Source organism: Agelaius tricolor, unplaced genomic scaffold, assembly GCF_023055355.1.
Source record: "Agelaius tricolor isolate 1412-34295 unplaced genomic scaffold, bAgeTri1.0.p SCAF_19, whole genome shotgun sequence".
NCBI lineage: Eukaryota > Metazoa > Chordata > Aves > Passeriformes > Icteridae > Agelaius > Agelaius tricolor.
Window position 1 is genome coordinate 7941904 of NW_027269279.1, and position 25643 is coordinate 7967546.

The 25643-nt window shown below is 42.0% G+C and overlaps 1 protein-coding gene across 2 annotated transcripts; it reads right to left on the reverse strand.

Moving 5' to 3' along the window:
• Window positions 1-555: 555 nt before the first annotated feature.
• Window positions 556-24385, reverse strand: TMC5 (transmembrane channel like 5). Of its 2 annotated transcripts, none has more exons than XM_071444126.1 (23): window positions 24303-24385; window positions 16807-16968; window positions 16107-16291; window positions 15624-15728; window positions 14797-14889; window positions 13956-14055; window positions 13261-13333; window positions 12695-12943; window positions 12400-12551; window positions 11719-11866; window positions 11017-11172; window positions 10307-10473; window positions 9590-9668; window positions 9123-9220; window positions 7379-7474; window positions 6712-6787; window positions 6006-6139; window positions 4705-4878; window positions 4235-4313; window positions 3814-3906; window positions 2657-2758; window positions 2317-2362; window positions 556-1462 (listed from the first exon to the last, which is right to left on the reverse strand). In XM_071444126.1, exons 2-23 carry the CDS (start codon window positions 16878-16880, stop codon window positions 1362-1364), a joined length of 2580 nt encoding a protein of 859 aa, XP_071300227.1. In that variant the 5' UTR covers window positions 16881-16968; window positions 24303-24385; the 3' UTR covers window positions 556-1361. The 2 variants fall into 2 exon arrangements, with proteins under 2 accessions (XP_071300227.1, XP_071300228.1); XM_071444127.1 differs by lacking the exon at window positions 24303-24385 and adding an exon at window positions 24083-24205.
• Window positions 24386-25643: the final 1258 nt, after the last annotated feature.

Genomic DNA, 25643 nt, shown 5'->3' on the forward strand with positions numbered 1-25643 from the left:
CCCCCCTGCACTGCAGAAGCAGCAATCTCAGCCTCCTGCTGCACATCCCATAGAATGTGTAGGTTAATGTCCAGATGCTGTCCTGCCCTTCCTGGGTGCTGTGCTGTCACTGCTGAGCCCCACTGGGGCTCCCACTGAAGGACAATGACTTTTCATGGCTATGGCCCTGCTCCAAAGGTCCAGCTGTGGTTGCTGCTCGAGTTTCTGGCACTGCTGGGTCACCATCCTCAGTGCAAACACCACATCCATATCCAATGCCCACAACCAGGCTCCACAGGGGTATGTGCAGGGAAACAACATTGAATCTCTGCTCTTGCATTGTGTGTAAAGGTTGTCCTTTTCTCTGTGCCTGTGGTGGCTGGGTTAGCCTAAATTATGAGCAAGATGAAAAGTTGTGCCTCTTCCCAGAGCAACAAGGGAGGAAAAAAACAGGCACTAGTAGAAAATGAGCTAAACAAAACAAAAATTATCATGGTGGTGGCAACGTTGTAGTCTTGAATAAAAAGAAGCTGCATCAAATCTCATAGTCATGTATGATAAAAAAATAACTCTTAGTTGTATTACTTCCAATCAATCCTTTATAGAAAAAGACATGTGAAGTTCCAGTTTACAAGCAATAGTTTTACACAGATGAGAATTTGATAAGTAGACACTCTTAGTTCTCATGGCTTCCTCAAAGCTGCTTTTAAGTCACTGTAATAAACTGTAAAAATGGCTCAGAAAAATGAACTCAGTTCACACAAGTTACTTCACAGCCATTACAATGTCTCAGTCTTTAAAAACAACTGCACTTTAATATACTTCTGTTTATTTAACCAGTACTGCAGATAAAAGCTGATAAAACAGGTAAAACAATATAACTGTTAGAAAAATATTTTTAAACACACAACTTTTATTTACAGTTAGGTACAAATTCCCTTTAGATTTAGTCAACAACACATGGAGGGAGCCTGACTGCATCGAGGTGATGCCAGTCCTGGGGGAAGGCTGTCACCAACACCACTGCTGCAAAACAACCCCAGCAGGTGGATATTCCCTATCACAGTAAAAAACCCAAGTCCCGACGCATTTTACAACCTGTTCTTCCAGTTTTTTCCTTCCATTTGGACGTAAAAAAAGATGTTTGAGAGATTCTTTTATCATTAGTGCAAGAGAGGATGGCTGTGCCTTCACTTGGTGCTGCCTGTCCCTGCCCAGGGCTGGAATCCTTCGCTGCCATCGCTGTCCGTGCCCGTTTAGGGCTGGAATCCCCTGCTGCCATCGCTGTCCGTGCCCGTTTAGGGCTGGAATCCCTCGCTGCCATCGCTGTCCGTGCCCCTTTAGGGCTGGAATCCCTCGCTGCCATCGCTGTCCGTGCCCGATTAGGGCTGGAATCCCTCGCTGCCATCGCTGTCCTCGCCCAGCGCCGCTGCCCGGGCGCGCAGGGCGAGCGCCACGGCGCGGGACGGGCTGGGCTCGCCGCCTGCTCGGCCCAAGGCAAACAGCGTTAGAGGGGGCGGCCACCCCGCCGGAACGGCCCCTGCTCTGCAGGGATCGCTTCTGTCAAGTTTTTGCAATGGTTACATGGAATTGAGACTGCCACGCAAGGTCCCATGGCCTTGTTTTACTCTGAGCAGGATGATGTCCTAGGGACTCTACCCCCTTTCACACCAACACATGAAGTCTGTTTCTAAACTGATTTAAAGTTCTTGCCTCTCTCTTGGGTGCTCCCATAAGACAAAATGGCTCATTTACCCAGGAATTTCACTCTCTAGTACACAGAAGCTGGTGGTCAGGCTTTAGAAGTCACCTCCAACACAGAACAAGCTACCAAAAAGCACAGTCTGTAGAAAAGCTCACTCCACAAGCCCAGTTGTAGGGGGATAGAATATAAGAAAATAAAGATAGTGTAGAAAGTAATCTTACCCTAAGGAGTTGCAGCTGGGCCAATTAGCAAAGATTAGGAGCAGGCCTGACTTTAACAGGCCCCAGCTGAGACCAATGAGAAGAAGATGCTATAAAAGAGTGGGGTGGGCTGGGTGAGAAGGGAACTGGAGTCAGTGGCTGCTTTGTGAAGAAGAAAGAGTCAGTGCTCTGAGGAGTGAGGAGCTGCCCATGAGAAACACCAAGAAGGTCTGAAACTTTTGTGATAAGGAGACAACAGTATGGAACCCCTGCAGTAAGATGGCAACACCCAGTCATTTTGTTTTCTCTATACACAAGATGCTAAAATGCTGTGTCCCTGACATGCAGCTGTCACACACTGTGTCTGTGCATCAAACATTTTTACTGAGCTGAATTTTTAAGAGTTTCCTGTGTTTCATCTTACTTGCTTACCTGGTGGAAAGTCACTGCTGCTTGAGATCTCAACAGAAAAGGGATGCTGAAAACAAAATTCACAAGCAGATTTAGGTCATGGTTTCCCTCCTGTGTGTGTTTATCTTGTATTTGAAAAGATACCAGTTATCTGTAACAAAACCATGCTCTCCAAGTCTTGAGCAGGTTTGTGATTATGAGTGTTCAATAGCTATTCTGATCACATTTTTATATCTGCTCAAGTTAATCTTTAAAGTGATTTCCATGCATACAGGCCTTTGCCACACATATGCCCATCACCTATGCCACACCCCAGATTCTGTGTAGGGGAATCTACATTTCCCTCTTTTGCCCATCTCACCTCATTGTAGGATGTGTTTTGGCTTCTGTCAAATGCCCTTTCTGCGTAGCCTGGCATCTCCTGGGCAGGTTGCATGGATGGGTGGTATGAAGAGAAGCTTCTCTGGAAAAGAGTTTGGCATCAGCAGTCTGTGATCTGGCTTCCATCTGTGACTGTGTGGTCAGCACTGCTCATCTCCCTTGTCTCAGGGAGATGGCCTTTCTCCTAAAGCCACAGTGAGATCATTCTGGCATCTCCTTCTGAAATCTGACCTTAACAACTACAAGAACATCCACACTTGGGAGGTGACAAATCTCCCTCTCAGCAGTCCCACTCCTAACACTCAACACAGGCAGATGTTGTCTGAAAATCCCCAGCACGTAGAAAATGTCCCTCATATTCAGCTTACCTCTTTACAGTCAATATTTATTTGTATTATCACACACATATTTATAGTTAACAACAGATCAAATATCAATTATTATCCATCCTTGGTTTTTATTTATGTAATCATTTTAACGATAGCCAGTCATACAGAGGGATTTGGTTTTTTGGGAGGAAGGAGAGAAACCTACCAAATACTTTTTCTCTATCAGTGTTTACGTCAAGGAGTTTTTACTCAACCCAAATAAAAACACCAGACAGCACCTATATGTCCACATTTTAGCACTAGTTTGATGGCTCAGCAGGCAGGACTGCCTTGAAAAATAAATTCAAGTTTAGTTATCAGTGTTGTATGGGATTTAAAATAGGGTTAGGTCAAAGCACTCAGTTCTACCTCAGCTGAAAATAACCACAAATCACAACCCCCTAAGGAAATCCATTGCTGGGGAGGAAGGCAGCCTCCTCCTTAGCCTAGGCAAGGTTCAGGTGTGACCAAACCCTTTGGTGACCATCACTGCACATGAACATTAGGAATGTTTTCTTGAAGTTTCATAACCATAAATTATGTTTGGTGAGGCTAAGGACTTTTCTTTATCCAGACTGAATTCCAGCCTGGAACAAATAATTAGGGAACATTCACAGCATCCTTTTGCTGCCTGGAGTTAAGCAGCAAGCATTTAGATGAAGTTTGAAGTACAGCCTTTTCCCAAAGCAGCAGGCTGTTTGCACAGCTGGAGGAGCCCATGGACCTGCCCCAAGCAATTAAACAGCAGCAGCTGAGCAGTCAGACTGACCTGCTGGCCTCTTCCTCCCCGGGCAGACGAGCTTCTCTTTGCCCTTTGCTCTCTTCGTAGCTTTTTGAGTAGAAACATCTTATCTTTTCCTGCCTGTAGTCAAGATATATTTGATCATTAGCTGGAATGCACTAATTATCCTTGTGAGGCTCAAGGCCTGTAAGTAACCAGCGACCAAAATAATTCCTTCTATTCTAAAATAATCTGTCTACAGAGGGAGCTGCAGCAACACATCTTGAAGATAAAATTCTTTTGCTACAACTCTTTGTGAGTTAGATTTCCCTGTAACTCCCATGAGGAAGGGCTCCCACCCTCCTTTGCACAGTTATAGATAAAACAGGTTACAGCCCCACAAAGCTGGATGAGACAATCAACATAGAAGCCAAATCATACAAAAGATACAAATGAAAGCCAAACTTACATTTAAAATTTGGTTACGTAAGAGTTTGGTCATGGTCTTTCTTGCTTGTATTATTTGCCAGTAAAGATAAATAACAATTCTAAACAAAACAAAACAAAAGGTCCATCATATAAGCACTTTATTCTAGTCAGTGTCTAGATAGAAATGTATCTTGTTCATTTTAACCCATTAAAAGACTTATATACACATATCTCTGTACACACACAGAGAAAATACATGTATACAATTACTCAAGGAATGGCAAACACATGGATTTGCCTAAAACAAGGCAAATGCATGAAATTGCTTAAAACATTCTTTTGTAAAAGACCCAAAAATTTGTGGACTTGTATTCAAGATGAGAGGTCATTTAAGCGAGTCAACAGTACAAGATGCATTTCAGATAACAAAATAACATAGAATGACTCTGTCATTGTCAGTTTTTTCCACTTAAGAGCTTTTTCTAGTTCTTTTCATTAGCAGATACTTACAGTACAACAGTAGAGATGATGAAGAAGAAAAGTTCACTTGAAATTAAATTGTGGTAGATCCACACTACCCATTTTGAGACAGTGTAGCTTTCCAGTATCTGTATCCACTCATCAACTGAAGCATACATGGAAGGCAAACCTCTGAAAGGACCACATTCTTCTGAAGGTTTTAACCTGAGATTGTGGGAAAACAGCTACTTAAAGCTTTGTATGTTAGCCAGTGAATTAGTTAATATTGTGATTTTGTACATCAAGATGCTCCTCAGTTTTCTATAGCCCTCTAATGTCTTTGGACTCCCATGATCTGTATTTCATTTTTAACTTGTGTTCCTCTCCAGCCATTAAATGCCCACCCCAGACAATGCAGTGAGACATGAGTCCTTGCTGCAATGGATCAGCACCTAGCCCTGTAAGCACAACCTTGACATAAATATAACCTGTCAATCACTGTAGCACACACTACAGGAAATTGAAAAACTGCATTTTTTTAACATTTCACCACAAGGTGAAATCATTTCACCTTGCCTTCAGGGACATGAGTCACTGCAGATCTTCAGTAACAACAGAAGGTGGTAAAATATGACAGCTCATTGTAAGAATTAACATTGTCAGGTAGACTGAAAAAGGAAAGTGTTTGCTTTGAAACTGAACCACTCCAGACAGTCTGAATTTCCCACTTGCCCTCAGGAAATGATAGCTCTGACAGCTTTCATCCCATCTGATTTCATGTGTCTCACTAAATACCGAAATCATGTTGCTGACTATTGTCAAGAGAAAAGTGTATCCATGCTGCCCTCCTTCCTGTGACCAGAGTCACACACACAGAACCAAAGCAGCTTTGAAATACTGGTAACAACCCAGATGCATTACTACAGGGTCAGCCTGCCTGCAGCAAGAGCCTCTGAAGTTCAGAAATACTCCAGAAGCTGATCTCAACTGAGTTTTCCCAGGTGTTTCTCTGCTGCAGACCCAGAATCATCTATACTGTAAGTAAGCTGGAAATAGGACTTGGTCACAGAAACTTTAAGAGGAGGAAAAGTAAAATTTTATGCCTTTAAACAGGAATCCAAAACTTTAATGCAATTTGTTTCTCCTCCCACTTCCTCATGGGACAAGTTACTCAGTGAGTCACATTCTCACAAGCTCACAGAGCAGATCTTGTTTTCAGAGTACAGAACAACTCATGAGCACCTGAAACCTTCCACCAGCAGTTAATACAACTTCTTTTATAGAGAAATGCAGACTCCTCTGCCTGGTATCAGCCCAATTGAGTAGGCCTGGATGCCAGTGATCTTCCATACCTCCAGACAGTGACTCCAATGACAGACAGGACTCCAAGGAAGGAAGGACAAAAGAGCAGGAAAATGAAGGATGTGGTCATTTGAGCAGTTCTCCAGACTTTGCGAGGGGGCTGGCAATTCCTCATCAGACTGACCTTGAAAGAGAGGAAGGTACTTTGGAATGCTGCTACCTGCCACTTCAGCTTGGTTTAAGTCAATCTGAAATTTCCAAGACCAACTTCTATGTGAATTTGATAGATAGAGTGTAGTTTTATAAAACTTCAATAATATAGTCTTAAAATAGTAAGAAGCAAAATGAGGTTCTGATGGGTTCTTCAGAAGTCTGCTGGGTAGAGTTTGCTTTTGCAAACTCATATGCAAACTCATGGTTCAGGGAAATTTTAATCCATCTTTCCACATACAGCTTTGTTCTTCTACATTCAACACTACAAACTGCTTCACAACCTAACCAACAACTTCTCATCTGGTCATACTACCAAGACAAACAATTCTGAAAAGAAGACATTTCCACCATGATCTTCAGCTGAATCACCCTGCTTACACCTAGATAACTTCACAGTGGGGAGTTGCTGGGGAGTAACTGAGAGGCCAAAGTCCCAGCCACAGGCTGAGTGTCTATATTGACATATGCACTTGCCCACTGTTAATTCTCCAGTTTAATTTTACTACTTTATTATTTATGATGAATACATACAAAGTTTGTTACCTTTTTCACAAAAAATACTATAAGAAATGCTATCATCTGGATACCAGGCAACAGAGGTGAGAACAGGATACCAATCCTACAAGGAAGGATTTATAGGAGAAAAAAGTTACATCTTCACTAGTCACCATTCAGTTCTCAGTGCACTGAAAGCAGAAAAATACCACAGTAACTTCATATATAGATAGTGTGGGATTAGTTGGAAATGTGATTTTGTTACCCTTGATCCTCTTACAGTAAGTCCACCTTTGAAAATATGCAATTTCAAACACACATGTTATGTACAGATCTGCAGAACCCTCTTATAACTGGAGTAACATATTCATTCTAGGAAATAAGGCATCTTTTCCAGCATTTAATACTGAGACCATTTCATCAAGAACATCATCCCAGTGAGGAAGTAAACAAAACTCCAGGATATTCCTACAGGAACCTATCAGGTTTCTCCCAGACCAGGTGGCCACCAGGTTAATTACTGACTGAAGGTATTGTTACTTTGTTACACATAATTACTTTGGCAAGTCACAATCCTTACCAAAGGCACTGAACAGCTCATCTCCCAGTTATTTTTCCTGTTCTTTCTGGGAAACACCCACAAACATCAGAATAAGATTTTTTCCATGATAGTTCTACATGCAAATGAAGTTTTGGCTGTAAATGTAACACTTACCAGGTCAAAGTCTGTGCATAGATCAAATCTAAAACATTTCGTCCAATATCAAATTCTGGCAGCCCCAGGCTCACACAGACTGTAGTTCCAATAATTCTGGGGAGAAAAAAAACTATAGTACAACAGCAATTGCTAAATGATAAAGTCCTCTGTAGAAATCCCTGTAAATGACCTTCTGAAAACAAGCATCTGTGACAAATTATTTAGAGGCTGCATTACTGTCATGCAAAGAAGCCACAATTCCTTCATTAAACAGCGCAGCAAAAATGAATTAATTTGGCAAAAAAAATCCTGTAAAACAAAGCAGGGTTGAAGTAAGACCTAGTATATGTTGCACACAACTGAAACAGAGAACCAACAAGGATTTCCTACTGCATCAGTACATATCTATACCATAGTAACTACTTGTTGCTTTAAGCACAAGTATTCTTCTGCTAAAGCAGCTGAAATGTCCAGGGACCTCAGAACAAAACTGTAACAGCTTTTTCAGGTCCTGAGAATTTTAATCATTAATAAAAAAAAATGAAATTTGTACACTGATACTCTTAATGTACCCTCAAATACATCCTACTTCAAACTAACTGAGGTTGCAAGGAGCTGAAACAGACAGGTAAGCAAGTACTGAGAGGATTCCTACTGAGGACCAACAATCCCTTTTAGTCACCTCAGCTTTCCTGAGCTGGGGAACCAGTTTTTTGCTTGTTGTGAAGAGAGCAATAAAGATTTTGGTAACTATCATATCTTGATACCACCTTATCAACTACATCACCAACAGAGCTGGGCTTTCAGGAGGTTACTCTGAGCACAAAATATTAAATACAAGCAATTGTACTTTGAACCTTTCACATGTCTACGTCAGGTGCTTTTGCCCAGCTTATGGGAGGCCATTCCTCACAGCTGACATTGCAGTTTTAGTTCTGTGACTTTCTGCTGGGAGGTGGTTTCCTACTGAACACAAGAACAGGAGGATTAAAGTACACTGGCAAGAGCTGTGGAGGAAAAGTCCTCAAGAATTTCTCAACATTGTCTTGTATAAATTAAAGAAGAAGTTAACAAAGCCCTACCTTGTAAACCAGTCTTGTTCAAATCATGGGCAGAGAGCAAACAATGGATCTCCTACACAAAAGTATGGCCAGGGATCTAAATGTTCTGTAGAGCTGGCAAGAACTTAAATACTGCCTAAGCCATAAGCAATGTTTGCCATTAAGAAGGTTCACACAATAGATGACAGAAGTAAATGACTTTTTCCTTACATCCAGTCCACAATATTTTCTCATTTATCATGCTGGAGACCTCTACCTTTGAGAGACTCATTATATGCTTAATAAGACTGATAAAATCAGATTTAAACTTGTGGACACTGTAGTGACATAACTGAGAAGGAAAAAATCAGAGTGGGTACACCAAGGAAAGGCAGCAGTGTCCTATGCTTATGCAGAGAAGATGGATTTGTGCTTGAGACACCTGATTGTCACCTCAGTCTCAGGAAATCCATGAGAGTAGGATGTGGCTTCCCCCCTGCATGTGTTTCCATCTCCAAAGGGAAAAAGGACACACTGACCTCCTTCTAAGGAGGAACAGCAATAGACACAAGGCAGGTACACAGAGACTCTGCCTGGTAGGGAAAATCAAGGAAACTTCAGTGGTGCCACAGCCATGCTTCTGCTGGACTTTTCTCACATGGAGAAAACAGATCACATCTTTGGTTAATGAATGAAAAGGAGATTAGAAAAGTAGTACTCACCTTCGTAAAAACTCTCCAAAGAAAGAGCCAAGCAAACAAAATATGAAGTCAACTAGAACAAGACGATAGATATCTTGGCCAACCAAAGTTTCCCAGCACTTTAAGAAACAGAAGAAAAAAAAATCAAATTAGAATTTAAAAATCATGCCATTTAAACATTGTTCCCACATGCTTGGGCATCTGAAACTTGATCAAAGATCTGAAATCTTGATCAAATACATTCTAGCAGCCTGGCAAATCATGGTTGACTTCTCAGTGAACAATGCTGCCATCCAGCTGAGACCTGAGCTGGGCCATTCATTTTTTTCTAGACTTGATTTCTCTCAAGTTGCTAATAAAAATTGTTAGGGTAGGAAACTCAGCTTCCCACGACACCCCATGTGCTTCTCTTTGCTGAAGCAAGTCTCTTATCCTAGTGGTTCCTAACCTGGCACTGCAAGTCAGAGATTTGTGTTCTGAAACTTTACCTGTGACTCTGAGGCAGCCACAATGTTCAGCCAGTAGTAGCACAGTATTCCAACAATTGACATTTTCAGGATGGTATTTCTAAAAAGAAGAAGTAACAGTAACTGCACCAACAGCTGGTCCATAGCTGGAGGGAGTGATGGCAGGATGACCACTGGTTACACTTTTTACCTCCTCTTGGCACTGCAGAGTGCCAGAACTAGCAGGAGCTCTCCTGGGAGCTCAGGTGTGGCATTGTTCTATTGTCCTGGTAGGAGGGGAGCTGGGCATGACAACCTTGGCACAACATCTGCCTAACAGGCTGCTGGCTGGCTGTGGGGGCTCCTCAGGGGAGGCAGGGATGAGGGACACCAGGGGTTAGGCAGGGTAAATTCCAGGCATCTGTTTTTAAGTGAGATGACCTCAGTCCTCTGTCTATCCCTTCCTTTCCTGGGGAGGGGCCAACAGCCCAGGGGCCATCAAGGAGTGCTACAAGCCCAGTGTCACAGAGCACCCAGCTGGGAGGGAAACCATTCCTCATCCTCATGCACAGATATAACATCCCAGAAGCTCATGAAAGACAAAAGGTCATGATGACCAGAGTGTACAGAAGCCTTTGGAGAATATGAACTCTCCTCCATAGCTCCCTATTGCCCCACACCACCCAGACACAACTTTGTATCAAAAAGAACTCAGACAACTTCAGGCTGAAAGCACTAAGAGGTGGCAGCAAGAAATACCTGATAATAGTGACATATATGTGCTGTCCAGGAGTCTGAAACTTCTCCAGGTGCCCGAGCCAGGAGAAGAAGAATGGGATCAATGTGTTGAGGAGAGATACAATCACAGGTAGCACCAACATGGCAGCTTGTCTCTGTAGATCATTGCTATACCCTTTCATAAACAGCTAAGAGAGGAAAGAAACATAATGAAACAACCCAAACTTAGAGCCTTAACCAAAATGCTGTCTCAAGGTGTGTCCACAGGGAAGCCCCCTGGCTCACCTCCCTGGATGTTCTCAGGTTGGAGAGTTTCATGTTTTAGGGGCCCATGAGCAGCAGCACAGTGACCCTCTCCCCTTCCCCTAAATTATGTGGGACCAAGGGCGGGAGCCCCAACTCCAAAGCAGCTCCTGGGGAAGAAGGGACAGGTCCTGCTGAGGCTGCTTCTTGCTGTTTCTCACCAGATGCACTGTCCCTAAGCTGACCATGGGCCCAGGCAAGCAGCTGCTGGAGAGAGGAGGAGATTTGCTCAGACCCCTCATCTCCCTCACTCTTGCCACAGTCCCCAGTGGGGCAGGCCTTGCAAAGCAGCTCCTTAGGGCCAGCAGAATTTGTGTGTGCCCTGGCAGCAACAACAGCTCTGCCTGCCTGTGCTCCTCGTAGTGAACAGAGCAGTGCTCACACTCAGTGTGAAATACCTATGTGGAAAATGCCAATTCTGGCCTTACCTCGAGGTTATTAATGGAGAGGAAGTAAACACCAGTAGAAGCAGCTACTGCTGTTGCCAGGAAAACAACCCAAGCAAGGAGATGAGTAGCAATACGACCAACTCTCTCCTTCACAGAAAAATTTAGAACTTCTTTGTTTACTTCAGTGAGATCTTCCTGCAAAGAAACAATTCCTGATGAAGAAGTTCTTAGTCAACAGCATAAGGCAAAACTTGTTTCAGGGCACTACCAGAGAAACTGAATGAAAGATTATTGCTCTAGAAGATGGGCAGAGTAATATCCTAGGAACATTTACTGGGCAATTTTGTGTTCCTATCCTAGAAGTCAAGTTTCACAGAAAATATTTCCAGCCTGCCTTTTGTTTATAAAATAGTTAAATAGCAGGAAGGAGAGAAACCTGAATAAATACTCAGTATGGCAAATATTTAATAGTCACAGAAACTCCTTCAATAGAACAGAAGCACACAAATATTTATATGTAGCTCAATGAGAAAAGGGAAACAAGCAGCTAAGCCAATGCCAGGAGCTCAGACCAAATGAAACACAGGAAGTCAGGAAGATTTAAATCTCTTAGGTACAGAACTAGCACACTTGTGTTACTCTGCCAGAGACTTGTATGTGCACACACAAATTTGCATGCACAACTCAGTTTCTAACAAAATGACTAACACACATTAGTTTTGTGCCTCTTGTGGTTTGTACCTTTATTTGTGTGAGGAGATTCTTTTGTTGCAGCTTCACAGCTTTTTCATTGGTTATATTGAAGTCCCAAGTACAGAGCAGCTTGCTGGCATTCACAGAGAATGCCTTTGTTAACTTAACAAAGTTCCTGGAGAAGAATCTTGCCATGCTGCAATGAAAATTAAATTGGTCAGATGTGTAACAGGGAAATTCATCAAGTCTGTACAGCAGGGCAAGGAGGGAGATTTGTCAGCTTTTCCATCCCATCACAAGTTTATTGGACCTACGTCAGAGCATGTCACATACAACAATGTGGAAAATAAATATTAATGCAAGGAATTCTAGCATTTCCATCTCAAGATTGTTGCTGACAATCTTTACCTCTGGAAGGCCACATCCATAAGAAACAATATTAGGAGCAACAGCTTACAAAAGGGGATCACAATATTCCCAGTTTGAAATGGGATTCTCTGTATGTCCTTCACTATTTTGCAGTTGTTTTTAATTTCTGTAATAAAGGTTTGATTCCTAGAGACAATCTTTTGAGCAGAAATTTCTACTTAAACTCTACACCTGTAAATAAGGACTTACAGAAACATACTCAAGTAATTATTACCTCTAACTGTTGGCAGGATGGGGTTTTTAATTGTGTGGGTATTTTCCCCTTAATATAAGAGAAACAGGAATTCACAGTCAGTTTACCTGAACAACAAGATAAGAAAACTGATGACAAAATATATTCCAACAGTGAAAATATAGGCCAGCTGCATGTTGTAAGATGGACCATTCTCCACTTTACTGATTGTAGCATTGGTGTAAAAGCCATAGTAGAGCACTGTTTGTTGAAAATAACCCTGAAAAGACAAGGACATAATTCAGAATATTTGCTATCACCTCCATGGTAGGAAGCATAATAATCTGAAGACAAATTACTGGAGGTGGGAGCTGTCCTATTCCTTATTCTGAAACCACAGGTGTGATTAAATTTAACACTTACAGCTCCAGTGAGCAGCTCCAGGCCCATGAATGAAAGGTTATTTGGTTCTGCTGCAAGAAACTGAGGAATTGTGATGAAACCAAAGTTTATGAGGAATGAGAAGATGTTCAAATTTAGCAGCCACTTCAAGAAAACAAAATAAGAAAGAACACTTGTTCCAAACTCAGCACCAATGATCTTCAGAGTCTTGTGCCATGGCTGCAGTTGTTGAAAACATTCTGAAAGGGTATTTCCAAATCTCTGAAACGGCTGCAGGGAAAAAGAGGAGAGGCATCAATCTCAGCAAGCAAACAGGACTTAACTTCACAGAATGAAGCTTCACATTTTAATGCTGAAAGAATACACACTTTAATGTTGTTAAGAATGGATTTGGCCCACTCCATGCACCATAAGATGGTGAACTGGTGCTCCTGCAGTGCAAGTCATTGTTAATGAACACTGCAGCAATTAACTGGATCTTTGGTTGGTAACATGAAGAAAGACACCAGATCCCTCTGGAGGCAGTGGTAACACTGCAGCTAGAGTGGTTTCCTCTGTTGTCACTGACAGAAGTTTCTGGCACTTACCACTGCTACTCCCTGTGTACACTGAGCACCACGATGCCTTGATTTTTTGGTTATTTCTTTCAGAACCTTGTTTCTGTGGAAGAGCAGGGCAGGGGTGACAAGCATTATAGTATGAGTTGTAATTGAATCAAGAAACCAAAGAAGATGCTGCAAATACAGTTTCACCCCTGTGCACATGAACAGAATTAGTACAACATGCAGATGTTGTTACTGGTTCATTTCATATCAGCTGATACCTTGGCTCCTGTCCCTGCTATGACAGCATGTTCTAACCCCTCCACTGACTCACACTGGCAGCAGAATTTACATATATTTTGTAAGGAGACAAAAGGGTGGTTGAGATCATGTGGTCTCTTCTCCATTTTTGATGACCAACATCCAAGTTTCCTTTGAAAATAAATCTCAGGTTATCATTTATAACCAAATCTCAGGACCTTGATATTCTGTTTTATATTACTGTGAGAGATTCTTCTTATCTCCATCATTAAATTATTTTTTCTTGCAAGACAATAAATTTGAAAAGTGCATTAAAAAGTACTTTGTCATAAAGTGGTAAACCAAAGTTCAGCAAATGGCAAACTCCCATAGTTCATAGTTAGATGTAAATTTTAAACATTTGCAACTTCTAGGAAATGTTTGTAAACATTTGCTAGAAGTAAATGTTTTTAAAACTAAACACAAACTTTTATTTTTACCTGATCTCTCTCTTTTGTCTCATGGTCTTTGGCATCTTCTGGATGGCTTTAACCCTTTCATTGCTGGACATACTTGCAAGACTTCCAACTAAATCTTCCTCTGCATCAAACCCACGCAAAAAACAAAATTTGGGGATAAGAACACAGTAATTTTTATACACAACCAGAAATAGATATAACAATATCCCTCATTTATACTGCTACCAAGGTTTGTAAGCTGAGACTTAATTATTTTGCCCAGAATATCTTCAGCTCCCTCAAAACTCTAAATCAGATGCAAGTAGTCCAATAATGTTCATAGAAAAAGCTGCCATGTAGAGGAAAATTAAATACTGACACAACTCCAAGATTCTGGTCCACCTGATCACGTTTGATAGTTACACTTCTATCATGCTACATATTGACTTGAAAATTAAACTTTTGCTTCATTTATTCCATAATTTTAGTTGATGTAAGTGTCCCTACTTATCACTACCTAGGCCACAGACACCCCTCTCTGACCTGACAATCAGGCTGCTTCTGCATATTGGAATTTGATGCTAATTCCAGACACAGTGGCTGAAAGCAATCTATTAGCTGGTCAAACAAATTCTAGCAAAGAGCTTAGCATTTCCTTCTACAATTTAACACCTTCATATTGCACTTAATTTCATTTATCATGGGATTTGAGTGTGTTAGGAGAGCATAAAAGATTAATCACTACCATAACACAAACCCCTAAGCTGTCCCCATAAGCACAGAAGGGCTGTACACACAGTTCTGGTGACAAACAGAGCAGCACCAACCACACCATCCTTGTACAAGACACTGTCACATACTGAACCCCTTATCTAAAGCCTACCTTCCCTGCACACTGGGTCTGTTTCAAACATGCTGGAAGAAGTCATGAAGATCTCATCGGGTGGTCTTCGGTTGCGTCTCCGAATGAAGCTGTCTGAATTGAATAACACACGCTCTTTAGGAAGCCCAGAGAGTCCTGACAATTTCACTCAAGAAATTCAAATTTCACTTTGACCAGAACAAGTTAAAAGTCTATCCTTTAATCTCACTAACTTCATGCAAACACACACCCCCACTCACTTCTTTCCTGGTTGTCTTTGACAAGCACAAGCATTTTTTCAGATAAATGCTGGAAAAGAGGGGCTGAACCCAGTCTTCATCTGTCATGGAGAACTCCATCTAACCCATTCACAAATGCACACATTCACTACTCAAGACTTTCTTCTTAGAAGACAAGGCCTTTCTTTAAAAATCCTTCCCCAGCCTTCAGGAGGATCATTTTGGAATCACACTCCTTCATGCTGAGTATGTTCTATGTGCCAAACTCCCATTTCCCTGAGGTCAAAACGCAGCTGCTCTCTCCACCTCCTTTCATCCACTTACTCAAACAGGTGACTACACTCCTGAAAAGCATCTGCCTTCCAGCCATGACACAGTTGAGTTTAGCCACAGCTTTCCTTGCCTGGCCTTGCCAGTAAGATAATGGCCAGTCCCAGTGTCACATCCCAGTGTGGAGCTCAGCTCTCTGATGTGGAAGAACCCCATTTATAACCCCTTTTATTATGTGAAGGTGTTCATACCTGAAAAGAAGGCTTTTAAATATTTATTAGTATGATTTTATGGAGGCTGAGATTGACATGCAATATTGTGATGCACCACAATCCTTACCCTCTGATCCACTGGAAATTCCATGAGTGTAGGGATAATCCAGCATATGGGAGGTAGAATATGGGGTGTAAGTCAGTTCTGGCTCAGGCTCAAAGGTAAGATTGTCTGTTGAAGGAAATCAGAGTTACACAAAGCTGCAAACGGCTGTGGGTTATTTACAGACACAGAATGCCAAGCCTATGACAAAATACAGATCTAGTGCCAACACAGCAACCTAGTTCCTCAACAAAACTCCCACGTCCCACCCCAATGTACATCCAATTACTCAACACCTTACTCAGTCCATACAAGACAATATTTGTTGATCTGTTAATACATCAATCCATGGATTTGCTAATAAAACACATGAACTGCTTAAAAAAACAAAAAGCTAAAAATATTTACAGAGTTGAGCTTTGCAGAGCAGCAAGACTCCCTCAGGACAGAGCCAAGTGTTATTTGTTCCAGGCATTCTCTAAGCTGGTCACATGAGAAATTACATACCTGAGAAATTTCCATATGGACTTGGGCTGGGTAAATCCTGGCTGTAGTCAGAGCCAGGTCCCAGGGAAACCATTGGGATGGCCACAGGGTAGTTCTGCTCCCTCCCTCTGTGCTCTCCATAGTAATCAGACTGAGATGAATCATAAGGAGTTGGGTGAGAGAATGGATTCCTTTGAGAGCTCCCCCTGTGTAAGCAATAAAAAAGAAAATCCTGACTGTCATAAAAACCCTCAATAGGTATCTTGAATTTGAGTACATTATGAAACAAACTATGATACTGAGACATATTTTGTATTTACAACTTCAACAACATAATTCTGATTTGATCATCAAATGAATTAAGAAGCTAAAATTTTCTCCACCTGAAGTTAGCTTAGACTCTAACTAAACAGGAATACTGGCTTGGAAAACAAAGACAGCCAAGGTTATATCCCACTGTAAAAATTACTGGAACTAAAAAATATGTACAACATTATGCCATAAATACATTTAACTAACATTCATTCAACATGTAAAAAGTAAACACACCATTTCCTTGGAATGCTGCCTTCCTGGTAACAGTTTTAAAAATTTGTCTGAGAATGAAAACATAAAGGAGGGATTAAAATAAATCCACAAATTAAAACTCCAGAGAAGATCTTCTGCATATAAATGAATATTTCTTATGGCAAATTTACAGAGCAAAATTAAATAAACTCACCTTCTATCAATTTCCAATGTCTCTGAGAAGTGGTAGTCTGGATTTTCAAAGGCTTCATCATAATGATAAGACATGGAAAGTCCTTGGTTTGAAGGATGAAATCTTCCTTATTTTTGTCTCTGCTGCTTCATTACCATGTAAAAAGGAACACTGATTACAGACCTGATTACAAAACAGATGCAGGTGCATAAAAATTAAAAGGAAGGAACTCCATTTGAGCAACTTAGAAGATTCTACTAACAAATAACATGAAACAGTATAAATCAGCAGTGGTTGTAACTTCATCACCTCACCATTGGGAAATTGGGGTCCACCAGAAGTGGCAGGACAAATAGGAACTCATATTTCTCTATAGTTAGGTCTCTCCAAACCTACAGAACTGCGGTGACACAGAAGTTTTCCCAACACTAATGAGGCCAGGCTTTAGAAGCATGTCAAAACATTGAGAAAAAAATAAAGTTCTCTCTCTCCTCCTTAAACAGCAAAAGCCAAATGCACAAATTTTCTCAAAAAAATTAACTCCGTTTCCAAAATGAAAGAGGAAGTGGAGCCTGCCCTGTTCCTTGCTAGCAGTGCATCCCTCAGCCCCAGTTGTGAATAAGGGACCTTAGGGACCGTGATTTTGTACAGAGCTGACAACATCTAGAGACTCATTCTTAATAAGGGCTCTTCTAATGGTTTAATGCCTCAATCCTTTAAATAGGCCTGGGTTTAGATTTCTCACAGAGTGCTCCATTTTCATCTTAAAAAAGCCAGACTTAGAACTTATTGAATGGGAGTCCTCATGAGCCAGTAAAAAGGGAACGTTACATTAGAAGAAGAGAATCCAAATTAAGCAGGCAGTTCTTGCAATTAATCAAAAGCCATACTCAAAATAAAAAAAGGAAACTATTTTTAGCATTTCTTCTTAAAGGCACCATGCAAGTTTCCTAAGCTGGCAAGCTATTCCACAGCAGGGAAGGGGAAAATAAACGATAAAGGGCAAAGCTGGTAAAACCCATCAGAACCTATTTTTATTTCAGCTCCATTCCTAGAAAAGCAGAGCTGAATCTCATTTAACAGTAGTCTCAACAAACTTTTTCATTTGCAATGGATTTTATTTGTGATGTAGCAAAGGAAGTATTATATGAAAAGTAGCTTCAAAATGATAATTATAAGGTGTCTAGTTTCTGAGGGCTTTTCAAAATCTTACTCTGCCAAAAGAAGCTCTTAAATTACTGTTGTGTCCTTTACATGCTTTAAGAGCTTGGAACACAGTCTAAAATCCTGCAGTGTGACGTAGTTGTAAAACACTGCCCAGGTTTTGCACTCTGACTTGCAGAATTATGCTTATAAACGCAAGGGACTGATTGAATTCAAAGTCCAACATTTGAATCAGAACTCTGACCACACTTTGATTACAGCATGAGGAAGGGTGCTCTGAGGCCCAGGCACTCAGCACATCCAGTAAAAGCACACCAGGCAATGGGAGCACACAGTGCATCACCCTGCTGCTGCAAACAACAGGGTGTGATTGCTGCCAAAAAGAAACCAGAAACAATCTCTCCTAAGTGCCAAAAAGGAGAGATTGTTTCTGGTTTCTTTTTGGCACTTAGGAGAGATTGTTTCTGGTTTCTAAGTGCCAAAAAGAAACCAGAAACAATCGCTAAGTGACACTTGTGTTTCTTCAGGCAACAATTTCACACCTACAGAGACAGAGTCAGGTTCTCGTGAAAGCACGAGAGTAGTTAGCAAAGCCTTCTTTCCTCATCTCCAAAAAAACTTAATAAATGCCCCATGAATCCAAGGCTCTTACATGAAAGAAATCCAAGGCTCTTACTTAAAAGTCATGAGAAGCTTAAATCTCCTGAAGAGATGGATTTCCTTTGACAGCAAGCACTTAGCTCTCGGTGATCTCTTGAGAACTAGCTCAGAATATATCGGAACTTCTGTACAAACCCTCCAGGAATTAGTACATTCTGCCCCTATATTCTATTTAAAAGCATGGAAATGATTCTTGAAAAATATTAACATGGTCTTCTGCAAAGACTTGCTTGGAAAACTAAACACCTCCTATAAATGTGGTTTATATTTCAAACTGCAATGAAAAGCTGAATAAGGAAACATTACTTTCTCAGGGGAAGAAAATTCTGAGACAATTCCCTTTGAAGAGTGTGCAAAATTACATTTTTCTATTTTTTTTTAAACTGGTTTCCCAGGAACCCAACTCTCTTGGACTCAGCTATCCAAAAAGCTGGGAAGTTTGCCAGCAGGGCAGCTGGAAAGCTGAGCACTGATCTAAACAGTTTGCCAACTTGCCTGGTCCTCATTGGAGCTGTAGAGAGCACAGACATTTTGATGGAAGTGTATGGGTTGTGCAGACTCAGCATGACCCATAAGCAAACTGGCAGAAAGCATCAGCCATCCATATCAACCAGCCAGAAGAAACAGATTAGCCTGGCTGGAAAATCTACCCAGCATTTCTTTCTCTTACTCATTTGAGAGACCTCAAGGCTTATCCATAAAGGCTTCCTCAGAAACTCAAAAAAGCCCAAGACAGATTCTCTGTTGGCTCTGTCATTATGCACTCTGTTTTCTTGGGTCTTATGATGCACTGCATGCCAGGATCACTATGAAAATCCACAGGGATATTTACAGTCTAACACTGAACCCAGCATCTGAAAATACAGTTTTTTCTCCACTCACAAAGTGTTAATGACTTGAAGTAAATTTTCCACGTATGTAGAGGCAAATTCAAATCTGACAGTTGATACATTTCTGACCAGTCATAGCTCACTGGGAAGAACCCAAAGCAGGTAATGCTCAAACTAAACCATCTCTTTGCTCTTGTCACCCTATGATGGAATGCAGCAAACCATAGTTCCAGGAAAAGATAGGACATTTAGACTTAGTTCTTCCTTAAAAAATTATTTAAAAGGGAAAAAAAATAGCTGGAAGACAGAGGTTATTTATGAAACACACAAAGAAGGATCTTGACAAATCTTCCCTCTGCATAGTGGCATCCACTTTTGGGTTACATTTTTGGATTTCAGCAAGCAACTTATCTTGCTGAAACAAACAAATCCTGTGCACCTTCTCTGGAGTACAGCAGTGGTTTAAGATCAGGGGGTTTAATGATCATTGATATGTAAATAAGTTAGAAGATCTATGGAGGGCGGGTGCTTCCCACTTAAATCCTTCAACCCTGTAATGATACAGAGCAGGAAACTCCAAGCAGTGCAGACTCATACTTCTGAATCATCTCCCAGAAAAATGACTGCCTTCAAGTCACAGATTAACAGCCTTGACCAAATATTCCAGGTTAGTTTAATCCCTTCCTGTGCAGGTAATGTTCTGCTATAGACACTAATCCTCATGTAGAATATAATAAAACAAACATGAGTGTCTTGCCAAAACAGCACTTTGTCCTGGCATCAAGCTTAAGAAAAGCCATTTAGACCTTCACGCTCCTTACCTGTAATCTCTCAGTAAAAAAAAGATTTCATTAAGTAAATCCTATTTGCACACGTCTTAAAATGGAATAAAAACAGGGAATTCCAGAACTGCATCATAGATAACTTAATAATGTTGAATGAAGGAAATAGAACTCATGGAAGAAGTGATTCAGAGGGCTGAATGTGCTCTATCTATATCCACAAAGATTGTTGAGTTTTGTAGGGTATGACTACACGGGACTTCACTGTTACCCAAGTTTTATTCATGAATGCTTGTCCTGTTCAACATGTTCTATACATCATGATGATAAAGAACCAGACTGATTTCTGGAAGCCAAAAGTGAGTTTGAGAGACAAGCTAGAGTTATTCTGCATCAGCAGCTGGACTCCAGTACTGATCACTGCTCTTCCACTGTCTCAGTCCCAACAGTTTCAACACGTTTGCAAGAGACCAGGAAAGCCTCTCAGAAAATCTAAAGGGCTTGTGTACTGACACTAACCAAACACTGCACTGGGGAAAACCTCATCTCTAAATGATGTATTAACAGTGGAACCAAGTGAATCATACACGGAAGCAAAGCCACTTATCTTTACTGCATCTTGCCAAAGTACCCAACCAGCACCAACAAACACCACTTCTTCCAGGCCTCCCTTGGTGGTTTCATTGAGGTCAGCAGGGTCCATTAAAGGAACCAACATCAGCTCTGCTATTTTAGACCTAGAATTCAATTTAAGCAATCTAAATTGTGCCTTATTTACTCTTAATCCATTTTTCTGCACCTACTCACTTTTTTGCCTTATCCCTTCCATTTAACATTTCTCTTGTAATTCCTTCACAATATAGTAAGATTACTGTATTTTCATTGTGTTCACTTTCTTTGCAAGTTAAATCCTTTGTATCACCTGTGGTTGCTCAGACAAGGTTTTTGGGGAAGGACTGCCAGCTACTTTGTGTATGCAGTGTCCCAGACAGGTTCCTACTTCTTCACCTGAGTTTAGAAACCTGCATTTTAAACATGCTCCAAAAACACCTAGAAAATTGTTACAATATGTAGTTAAATTTTAGTGATCAGTAAAGTGTTATTAAGTGGAGGCACATACAGTTTTTGCATAAAGGGAGTGGGTGAAAGTTCAGATACTTCATTAATTCTGTGAAATTCGTAGTACTTTCCCTAATCTACCACACACATCCCTGCTTCTTCACCCAAAAGGCTCCATAGACCCAATTCCTGTGGACTGAAGTACATATGACAATGACTTTGAAGGATCTAATCCTTTACCTGAAGGCTCCTTTGAGAGCAACTCTCTGTGTTTGGTGCTTTGTTGCTTTTATACTCCTAAATCTGACCACAAGGGCAAATTTAATTCATTGGGAAAATCTTAAGCACTGAGATATATAACTACTAAAAATAGAAAGAGCTGAAGAGCAGGAACAGTATACCTGGCAGAAAGAGGCAGGGTTATTAAGAATAAGAAACAGAACTCTACATTATTTCTTTAACCCTTGAAAAACATTATCTAGCTTGTATTGTGACCATTATGTGGAAAAAAAGGCTGAAGCAAGAATTGTTTCATATCAGTGCCGGTCAGTCTTGTGACTAAATTTCTAAAAAAGAATCACAAGGAAATGAGTACCTGGTTAGAATTAATTTTCTGCTTTGAATGGAAAGGCAGCCAACAACAGCAGGTCTATTAGAAGATACTGCTTACTAGAACAGTTCTGACTGAAAGAAAGCCATAAAAGAAAGCTGTGTTTATTCTGCACTTGCAATGGATACCTCTCCACTTGCAACCTGCAAATTGTACTTTAATGAGTAGTATCAGTTACAGGAGTATCATTCACCAGTTCAAGTGGAAAAGCTTATGAAGACTACACATATGATCATTTTGGATAATAAACAGGGGTTTGCATACACTCAAGGATCCTGGACTGAAAAAGGGCATTGTTCTCTTTGCAATTTGTGGCTTAACTTCCTCTTACGAATACTGTTGTCCTGTTACTATTTGCACAAGCAGCATTTAACAGGACCCAGAGGGAAAACAAAAAGTATATCTGTCAGAATATTGGGAATACCAAGAAACTAGAACATTGCTAGGGGGAACCAGTCCAAGGAAGAGAACTGGTTTTGTCAAAATCTTTATATGCAGTTTTCAACATTTTTAACAAATAATTTCACATAAACTGAATACTTTTTAATTTTCCAGACAAAATGCAGCTCCATTAAAATCCAGTGTAGCCTACTGTCATGTTAAGGGTGTATTCTACAATGAACATAACCTGTGGACTATACAAGCAGCAATTAGAGACTTTTTCACCAACACATGAAGAGGACACCACTGTAAAGTTCTAGTTCCTCTTAAACCTGCCCATGCGGCCATACCACACCACCTCAGCACTTTATCACTCTCCAGGGTAAAAGTCCTTTGTCACTGACAGATTTTATGAAAATCCTTTCACTAGGATTTTTCTCCTGAGAAGCTGAGAGGCCTCAGAAATGAAATGTAAACAATAACTATGTGATAGCTGTGGAATGTGGTCTGGAGATGGGTTTACCAACAGGTGCATCTTTGATTGGTTGCATGTGAATTGTTTTTAATTAATGGCCAATGACAGCCAGCTGTGTCGGACTCTGGGTCTGTCACAAGATTTTATTATCATTCCTTTCTAGCTTTCTGATGTCTCCTTTCTCTTTCTCTTTCATTAGTATAGTATTAACACATAATTTTCTTTTAATATAATAGATATCATAAAATAATAAATCAGCCTTCTGAATCTTGAAGTCAAGATTCTCATCTCTTCCCTCATCCTGGGGAAGAGATGAGAATCCTGGGACCTTCAAACACCACCACAGTCCTTCTGACAAAATTACTTTGGGGGAAAAAACAACCAACAGAACAAAAAAAACACTAAAAGACTAAACCCAAAACCAAAATAACCCCACCTCAAAATAGAGATGAATTGCTTTGGTGGAGTATTGACATATCAGCCCAGCAGAAGTGTCGTTTCAACTGCATTCCTTATCACCTGCAGCCTGCTGTTCCCTCATCCTGCACTGGCTGTGCCGCACGGGCAGGGACGGACAGGCGGCCTCACCTGAACTGTCGCACCTTGAACGTGGCTGCGGAGCCACTGAGCAGCTGCTTCTGCCACACAGAGCAGGGCCAGGAGGGAGGGGACAGGGTGGCAGGGCTGGCGGAGGGGACAGTGGTGACGCTCAGGCAGAAGGGGGAAGCAGAAGTCAGCGCAGCTCCCGTGCAGTGCCCCTGCTTTCGCAGGTTTGCTTTACTAACAGAGCATTACTAATGAGAGCAGCTCAGCAATAAAATCCAGAACACGAAGATTGGCTTTTAGATGTACATTAAGTATTCTGCATAAAAACGTTTCAGCCTTTGTAGGTTAAAGAGTAAGTCTGTGTGTTTTGAGGGAGTAACAGAGTGAAGCACCACAAAGAACACGAAAACTGAAGCCCGAGATTTTCCCCACTTATTTAACACAAATTCCCGTTACCTATTGTAACACAAAAACCTTACAACCTGGAACACAAAAAACTCACAACCTGGAAAGTACAGAGCCACATCCATTCACTAGCTAGCAGAACACGCAACTTACACCAAACTGAAATGCCACGCTCCGGGCTGTGATCGCAGCCAGGCTGGTGCCACACCTCAGAGAGAGGGTGACACACTGGCTAAATACCTCAGGGAAGTGTGGCCGGCTCTCCCATGAGACCAGCCCGTCCAGCTGAAGGCAGAGGAAGCTCGGATGTGACCAAGGGGCCGATAAAGCTATGAGGCGCTGTTCGTGCAGCAGGGCTGACACCAAGCCCTAGGCGGATATTCACCTTGCAGCGAGCAGAAACCGAGTACGCTCCTGACATCCCCGCAGTCCGACTCTTACGGTTCCATCACTCCAAGTGAGCAGCAGCCGTTTGGAAGCGGCAGCACCTCTCGGGGCTGCGGTGGCTCCTCCCGCCCCACCGGGCCCCCCTCGGACCCTGCCCCCGGCCCTGCCCAGCCTCTCCGGGACGCAGAGCCCCGGAGCTGCCCATTGCGGCCGCTTACCTCGCTCCTGGGCTGGGAGAGGCTGCCCGGCCCCGCTCTCCCGCTCCAGGTGCCCGGGAGCCACCGCCCCGCCCCGCCGGCCGCCCCTCCCGCCGCCCGGCGCCGCCTTCGGTCCCCGTGTGGGGGACCCGCTGTGGCCGCCGGCTCCCCTTCCCTCCCCCCAGAACGGGATGTGCGCGGAAACGCTCCCCCGGAAAGGGGACCTGAGGTCCTGCTCGTACAGCTCACGAGACAGAAAAACAACAAAAACAACTCCCCGAAGTTCTTTGCTGTTACCTACCGTGCAGCACATTGCTATGTTTCTCTTCGAACTCCAAGATGTTCATTCTCCTTCTCCCACGAATTTAAACATGCTTTCTTTTGGCCTGGGATAGCAACAACACCACAATAAAAGGACAGAGAGAAAGAGTTTTCAGACACAGGATGCATTTCCTTTATCGCTGGATTAATCACTTGTAAAGCAAAGGAACAATCTTTCCTCGCATACTTTTACTTGAATTAAAGGAAGGCTCTTCTAAGGGTGAAAAATTAGTTCACTGTAGTGAACTCCAGCATATGTTCTCTAGCATAATCCACAATTCCTGCACAGGGCGTTTAACATCAGCCCTTCCTGTACTCTGTATGAACCAGAAGGAGTTTTCCTTTAGTCTGACACAAGAGATACTGATTTTTCTTGCCTTTCTCCTTTCCCTTCTTCTACCCATTTCATGCAGAGGTATGAAAAACTACAGACTGGACTAAACTCCAGCTGAGCATCAGGCAGGGTGCAACACAGAGTAGCCAACAAAGTGCTGGGGTGGTGCTTCTGACATGAATTTCTATCCCACAGCAGCTCAGCAGGGATGCCTGCCTCACCTTCCCTCACTCCACTGCAGCTGCACTCAGGGATCCCCCAGCACACTGCAGGCACTGCCAGGGCCCTTCCCAAAGGCCAATGCTTTTGAGCAGGAGCATCCTCAAACTGAATTAAGGGCCCAAAGAGCCACCACTGGGTGGGCACAGACAAAGCAGGAAACAGGGTAAGGAAAAGGCTGGCTCTGCTGTCCCACACCTATGGCCTGCCTTTTTCCTTTTTGCTAATACTGTATAGATTACAGACCCCCCCAGCTGCTTCTGTGTTGATATAGCTTCTTATGCCATTTTGGCATATTTTATCTCCCCAGAAAACCACACATCTTCAGACTTCTACCAACCATTCCTAAGTAACTTCTCTGGTCAGCAAGACTAAAAATGCAAACAGATGAAAAATGCCCCTGTCAGCCTTCGGATTAATGCCAGCAGGGAACTGGTGATAAATCAATCTGCTCTGTGTTCAGAAGCTGTGCTGGTGTAACTGCTGAC